General features: G+C 35.6%; 1 protein-coding gene and 1 long non-coding RNA gene across 2 annotated transcripts; both read left to right on the plus strand.

Moving 5' to 3' along the window:
• Positions 1 to 1,443: 1,443 nt before the first annotated feature.
• On the plus strand, positions 1,444 to 4,565 carry LOC136224497 (rust resistance kinase Lr10-like). Its single transcript, XM_066012851.1, has 3 exons — positions 1,444 to 2,276; positions 3,135 to 3,161; positions 3,253 to 4,565. Exons 1-3 carry the CDS (start codon positions 1,574 to 1,576, stop codon positions 4,353 to 4,355), a joined length of 1,833 nt encoding a protein of 610 aa, XP_065868923.1. The 5' UTR covers positions 1,444 to 1,573; the 3' UTR covers positions 4,356 to 4,565.
• A 1,175-nt stretch (positions 4,566 to 5,740) lies between these two features.
• LOC136223145 (uncharacterized) lies at positions 5,741 to 7,669 on the plus strand. The gene is made up of 3 exons (XR_010685852.1): positions 5,741 to 5,927; positions 6,239 to 6,726; positions 6,811 to 7,669. It is a non-coding gene; the product is annotated as an uncharacterized lncRNA (long non-coding RNA).

Genomic DNA, 7,669 nt, shown 5'->3' on the forward strand with positions numbered 1-7,669 from the left:
CACGGGCGCATCGCATGGCTTTGGACACCATCGAAATGGATCAGCCATCCTTTTCATTCTATCTTCATCGCCATCCTCATATAGGATACGTTGGACGCATTTAGATTGCTTAACTGTTTCGTGAACACTTTTAACAGGAATTTCATTCTGAGTGGTATCTTCATTCTCCACATTATCACCATTATCGTAACAATAATCATTATCATAATGGTCATCATAATGATCGTGATTATCATTATTCATATAATCATCGATACCATTTCCACAATCGTTGTCATCCTTACCATGTATAGGAGCATCCAGTTCGATGGTGGGATCATTACTTACTACTTCCGTTGGTTTGCTTTGACCAATATGTCCATCCTTGTTAGGTCGCAATGTTGAAGCTTGTATTGTTCGCATGTTTAGAGTAGCATACAATGGAATCAAATCGGTCGGATTCATTCGGCAGTACTCTATGAATCCCATGACATCTCCATCGTCATCAATATCTGCTATCCCACCACGCAGTTTATTTGGACCATATGTCGCCTGCATGGACATTTGGAGATCATACGAGGTTGAGTCAACGCGGAGTGCACCATAAACTTTCTCTTTCAACTTTTGCAAGTCAATATCTATTGGCAAAACCAACAACTTCGCTTTACCACCCACGTATGTCATCACTTTTCCTTCTGTAGTCCACTGTCCGTTCCAAGATAAAAAACACGTACACCTCTCTTTGGTTGACATACTTCTACATTTAGTAAAATGGACACGTGATCAAAACATAATAAAGCCAATTCATATGTAAATGATGCTCAAATGCGACATAATACACCAAAATGCGACTCAAATGCGACAAGCTATATCAAAATGCAATGCGACATGGTACATCAAATGCGACCGCAAATGCGACATGGATATGAATGCGACAAGCTATATATTAGTCCTTGTCGCATTTTATTATCTGTGTCGCATTTGACCACCGAATGCGACACATCGGGAGACAATGGCGGAATCGGAAAATGTCAAGATTCAAACAAATGTATTCGAAAACCAACTGTGTATTTCTAGTAATGTGTATGAAAAATGAGGGAATGATACTTACATGAACTTGAATGGGGTATGGATATCTTTAGATCTTGGGTTGAGTTGATGAATTTTTCTGTGAGAATGTGAAAGTAAATGAAAGGGAAAGAGGAGATGGTTGTTATATGAGAATAAGGGTAGTTTTGTCCAAAATGGGTTTATTTGTCTAATTTGGTAAAATGAAAGGAAGGTGGGTTAGATATGTAAAGTGAGGTTCTTCATTGGGCTAGATTAGTAATTATCCCTTCTGTATATATATTAAGATTCGTATTAAAACCAAATTAAACAATTTAACACCTTTAATCACTGGCATGCTACGTGTAGAGAATAATTTTAGTCAATATTGTCTCCTATCCTCTTGCTAAAAGAGTAATGTTAAGAAGAACAGTTAGTTGCATTGCATTGACTATTTGTGTGACTCAGTCTATTAGTTTATATTCGAAATTGTGCCAAGGAATAAACAATTGCAGAAACCCATTTCAGAAATGCAATTTTTTCATTAATGGCGACCAAATACTTCTTCTTCTTCTTCTTCTTCTTGATTACAGTCTTTCTTTTAGACTTCGGATTATGTCTAAATGAGGACGGCTGCACAGAATCAAGATGTGGACGGCGTGGTCCCCCAGTCCGATTCCCCTTCCGTATCAAAGGCCGGCAACCTGATCACTGCGGGTTTCCCGATGTCGGATTTGATCTATCTTGCTCGGAGAAGAAGGAGACAGTGCTTGAGCTGCCAAATTCTGTCAAACTCTTAGTTGTTAAAATTGATTATAAGTCTCAAATGATTTCTACAATTGATCCACATGGTTGCCTTCCAACACAGCTTCGCAACATCAATTTATCGGATTCTCCGTTCAGATATCCCGGCGTAGAATCAGGAACTCGAGCGTTGTTCAACTGTACAAGGAGAGAAGACGATGGATATCTACAGATAGGTTGCTCTTCTAATTCTCCTAATTATCAAGTTTACAGCGTTTATTCAGAAAATTCCATCGGTGACTCTAGCCTGTTGTATTGTACAAAGATGTTTGATGTATCTCCATATCCAAGTGATTTATTTGATCGAAATGATATTCTTCATTTGAGTTGGTTCAATCCAAGCTGTGAATCTTGTGCACTAAAGAATCGATACTGCAGATTAAAACCTAACAACACCAGTCAACCTGCAGATACCGAATGCTACGGCAACCTCAAACACTTCAATTGTATGTCAATTTCCACTTCGTTCTCTTTATATTATATGCTTGCAGCTCAAATTAGTTATTATGGCTGATTGGTTTCGATGAAGAACTACTTTTGAATAATCACAATTTAGGCTAAATTAGTTATTATGGCTGATTGGTTTCGATTAAGAACTAATTTTGAATAATCACAATTTAGGCTAAATTAGTTTCTGTTTCAAATTTGGGTTCAATCATGAGAGTAGGGGTGGTAATTCGGGTTGATGTGTTATATAATCATGTTATATTATCTATATATTACAGGCCAATCAGAAATATATTATAGGTGGTGAGAGTTAAAAGGAGGTAAGGGAAAGAGAAAGGAACTGATGGAAAGGAAAGTTAAAAATTAACCTTGTTTTGGAGTTATAGAAGGCAAATGAGGTTAAATGTTTAACTTCTTTGGGTGTTTAAATATGGAGGGAAAGAAAGGTTAAATTTAATCTGTGGAGATAAAAAATTTAAAAAAACTTTAGGTTACTCCCATTAACCTCCAATTTGGAGGTTAGAGTTTGGAGGTTAGGGGAAGTAAATATTTAACTCTATTAACCTTCATTTACTCTCAAAAAACAACTCCCAAACAAGGTTAACTTAATATTTAACCTTCCATTACTCTCATTTACTTCTATTAACCTCCTCCCAAACAAGGGCTTAACCTCCAAACTCCCAAACAAAGGCTCAGTGAATCGTGTCAGTAGAGTCACCTTAGTAAATCTACATGAGAGAAGTTAGTTGGGAAACTTTGCTGGAATGCATTGTTGTTATTATCAATGTGACTTATGTGATATTTAGCTGTTAATAATTCTGGAAATGGGAGCCTAATAAATATCAAATCTATTGCAGGGAAATCCCCAAAGTTCATGGCACCTGGTTAGTCTTCTATCTTCTGTATCAAACTTAAGTTCTTTCTTTTCATTGATAATTTTTACCTTAATATGACTGAGAAAGTTTCCTTTTGCAGTTATAATCATAGGCCTGCTTATTCTTGGTGTTATGGTGTTTACATTGTATCATATCTATAATATCGATAAAATTGAAAAGGAATATCAATCCAAGATTGAGAAATTTTTGGATGATTACAAAGCTTTCAAGCCTACCAGATATTCCTATGCTGATATCAAAAGAATGACAAATCAATTCAAAGAGGAATTGGGCCAAGGAGCTTATGGAACTGTCTACAAAGGAAAGCTCTCTGATGATATCCTGGTAGCTGTCAAAGTCCTCAACAATTCCAAAGGAGATGGAGAGGAATTTGTGAATGAAGTGGGAACTATAGGAAAAATCCACCATGTCAATGTGGTTCGTTTCATTGGCTTTTGTGCTGATGGATACAGACGAGCCTTAGTCTACGAGTACTTATCAAACGACTCGCTAGAGAAATTTATATGTGCACCAGATGCAAAAGATAAATTTTTGGGGTGGAAAAGGCTGCAAGATATTGCAGTCGGTGCAGCTAAAGGGATTGAATATCTTCATCAAGGATGTGAGCAAAGAATACTACATTTCGATATTAAACCACATAATATACTGCTTGACCAAGATTTCAATCCCAAAGTGTCAGATTTTGGTCTAGCAAAGTTGTGTGCTAAGGATCAAAGTGCAGTGTCCATGACAACAGCTAGAGGGACCATAGGCTACATTGCTCCTGAAGTGTTCTCAAGGAACTTTGGTAGCGTTTCGTATAAGTCTGATGTTTACAGTTTCGGGATGTTAGTGTTAGAAATGGTTGGAGGAAGGAAGACAGTTGACGTTAAGGAAGGAAAAGACGAGCAAATATACTTTCCGGAATGGATTTATAATCTGTTGGAGGAAGGAGAAGATTTGAGGTTAGAGATTCAAGCAGAGGAAGATGCGAAAATTGCAAAGAAACTGGCAATTGTAGGATTGTCATGCATTCAATGGAACCCAGTAGATCGGCCACCCATGAAAATGGTACTCCAAATGTTGGAAGGCGAAGGAGAGAATTTAGCAATACCTCCTAATCCATTTGGGTCTACTGGGAATCCTGGAAGAAGGCTGAGAGAACTTCATCAGGAGTTGGAAGTCATCTCAGAAACAGAATAATTGGAGTCTCCAATTGAAGGCTACATGATTATGGCCCAGTTTGTTTTATCTACTGTTTGTTGTTATTGCCATCCTTTTGTAAAGGACTACTTTTCACAACAAACAATAGGTCATTAACCAAACAAGAGCATGAAAATGAGCAACCAAACACCTCCTACATCAATGTATAAACTAATTCATTAATACTAAACATAAACTAATTCTGGACTCTTTTCTAATTTATTATATACTTTAAAATTTGTAACTTTCAGCAACAACCTAAACTCTGGAATCAAAACATGAAGCTTTATGTGTTTCATCCCAAGTCATCAGATTTCATTTGTATGCATCAAAACACAACTAAAACCTAACCCATAAGAGATTCAAGTAATTTGGAAGCCTCAACCAAACAAAATTCAAGACTCAACAAGCCGATATTTATAGCACATTTCTTCAATTTCAATTCATCAAGCACTCATTACCCTTATAGCATGAATTAGTTCAACTTTAATCCTTCATTGTTGCTCCTTCAGTTCAACTCTGGTAAATGCTCATCTTATTCAATTTCAGTTCAATAATTCCTGCATTTCAATTCAATGGTTGCAATCAAATTTATTTTAATTAATTAACTATCTAATTAAAAGTCAAACACATCAATTCCAGCAATTTAGAGGCAAAAAAAAAAAGACAACAAAGCATATAATTTAGCAAGTACAAATTCAGAAATGTGAGAAAAAACATATATGATTTAGCAAGTTCAAAACTATACCCATATTTTTTTTTAGGGTAAAGTTCAAATAACTAATTTTCAGATAAAGGACTGTGGTTTACTTTTTTGTCAAAACGAGGATTGAGGTTTTTAACTTTAACAAAATAAGGACTTTTTCTATTGATACTATTAAAATCACATTTGACGACTTCAAAAATGACATATTTTAAGAACTACTGATATTCTAAACAACTTTAATTCTTCAACTTTTTTATTTTGAGATTGTTTAGATGATGTTTGGTAAAGAGAGAGAAAGTTAGTGTTTAGAGACATAAAGTTCCAAAAAAGATGATTTTCGAAAATCGAAAATGTAGTTCCATAGAAAATATGACATTGAACAGCTTTAATTCTTGAAAATTTTCATTTTCAGGTCGTTATAGATGGTTTTAATAGCATTAATCCAAATTTGAAACCTCAATTATTATTTTGACAAAAAGTAAACCACAGTTTAATGAGACCACATAGATTTTATTTGAACTTTATTTATTTATTTTTTTTTTTGATAGAAGAGACTTAACAAAGCTTTTTTTTTTTTGATAGAAGAGACTTAACAAAGCTTTTTAATCTTTAGGTTTTAAATTGATATATTTTGGAAGTTAATTTTAAATTGACAAAAATCTGAAAGTTATGTCCTTAATTGCACGTTTCACCTGTAACTGAGAAAAATATAATAAAGTTAGAGCTTGGGAAGCGTGAAATTACCGTTTTCCGTTTTCCTCCCTTCCTAGCTTTCTTCCTTCCTTCCCGACGTCTCCTCCTTTACTGTGAGAGCTGAAGCTCTTGTGAGCTTGAAGAATACTTTTTCTATTTTCGAAGAAGATTAGGTATTTCTGCTGATTTTGCTCTACCATATTTGTAAGTTCTTGCTGTCTTCTGCGATTGATTGAATGAGCCTGTAGTTGTTCTCTTCTTGATGGATCTTTTTAGGTGGTGCTGACTCTGTTTCTTTCTTATTCAGCTGGTTTCATTTAGTTGTTTGAAGAAGGAATACTAAAAAATCACTAAGTCCCCTTTTCTTAATCTAAAGTAAAACAAAACTTGTGAATTTAGAGTCATTTTGCATTTCAGATCTTCAATATGTTTAAGATATCATTCGTTTACAGTTCAATTATAATGATTGGATATCTTTTTGCAGATGGAATTAACATGTGGCTTTGATGTTTCTGCTGTTGGTGTAACTTGATTAACTATTATGGTGGGTTTGGAGGAATTAAGAAATAAGCTTGCACCATTATTTGATGCTGAGAAGGGTTTCTCAGCTCTGGTTAACCTTGGATCCTAGTGATTCATATATGCTAAGTGTCCCTTGTAAAGAGAATATTGGATAATGAGTAACTGTAGGGTATATTGCTGATATATTATTGCTGATGTGAAGCTATCAGATGCTGGAACTGTTAATTTATGAAGTAGATCATATGAAATGTACAATACAAATGAGGTGGGATTGCAAAAATTCACTTCTTCACCAGTAGATGAAACAGACCGAAGTGACAAAACATATTGATGTGCCTCCTATGAGATGGGACTTTTCTGAGCCATCGGCAGTGGTGCTAGCAGTGTTGGAGAGCTATGCATATTCCTACTCATAGAATTCTTGCCCTCAAAAAATATTAATATTAAAAGGTTAGCAGCTCTGACCATTATTAGATGTTCTTATTTTCTGTTAATCTCTTGACTATAGTACTATTCTCATTTCTTATGCTTCAGTTTTTGCTTGGGAGAGTGTCGGGGGATTAGGAATTCTGACCTAGAAGATTAGGGCAGAAATGGAACTAAGGAGAAGGGAAGAATAAGATAGAAGAGAGAAACAGAGAATTAGGGAAGAAGAGAGGAAAAGGGAAGGAAGAAGGTAAACTTCATTGATAATATTTTTCTGACCCGTAACCTTACAAAAGAGAGACTCTAAATAGGAAAGTACTGCTAATGTGGCGGCAGTTACAATTTCCTACAACCGTGAATAGTACAGCTGTTACAGCTGTAAAACATTATTAAAATAACAACTATTTAAGCAATCAAACACTAATTAACAAGATAAGCAACCACCCAAATATTACCTATATTACTCCCCTTAATTACTCTAATAATCGGGACAATACTCCCCCTTTAAAGCATTCTTGTCCCCAAGAATGTATTAAGATAGTACATTGAACTGCCACATAGGTTGATTCTCACAAGTAGTGTAAAGTGCTCCCATACCAGCCCATTGTATAAACAGGGAGGAAGTCGCCACATTGTCAATGATGGCATTACGAGTGTTAGGGAGAACTAGGAGGTGGGCTAGTGCCGTTAGCAGTATCACAGATATTAGCAGGACCAAAGGATGATTTGAACTATGGAACCAGTGACTTGCAAGTGCATGTTGTGGGCTGTGTTGCAGTTGTTTGTTATGCTGTAGTTGTTCCTGCTGTAACTTAATCAGTAGAGTTGTATCGTATCACAGTGTAAAATAGGCTATTGACTTGCATTGGTGATCCAAAGTTATCAAGCACATCACTAGCATTTGAAGAGTCATCGTTCCCAAGACCTATATTAATAAGCATCCTTAATTGTCTGTGTTCTCGATCAT

Source organism: Euphorbia lathyris, chromosome 3 (assembly GCF_963576675.1).
Source record: "Euphorbia lathyris chromosome 3, ddEupLath1.1, whole genome shotgun sequence".
Taxonomy (NCBI): domain Eukaryota; kingdom Viridiplantae; phylum Streptophyta; class Magnoliopsida; order Malpighiales; family Euphorbiaceae; genus Euphorbia; species Euphorbia lathyris.

What these genes read in the sequence shown, in the direction of transcription:
- LOC136224497 (XM_066012851.1), top strand. Translation starts at nt 1,574, where the DNA reads ATGGCGACCAAATACTTCTTCTTCTTCTTCTTCTTCTTGATTACAGTC. An exon ending in CAACCTCAAACACTTCAATT is followed by an intron (nt 2,277 to 3,134) that starts GTATGTCAATTT and finishes AATCTATTGCAG; the next exon opens with GGAAATCCCCAAAGTTCATG. An exon ending in CCCAAAGTTCATGGCACCTG is followed by an intron (nt 3,162 to 3,252) that starts GTTAGTCTTCTA and finishes TTCCTTTTGCAG; the next exon opens with TTATAATCATAGGCCTGCTT.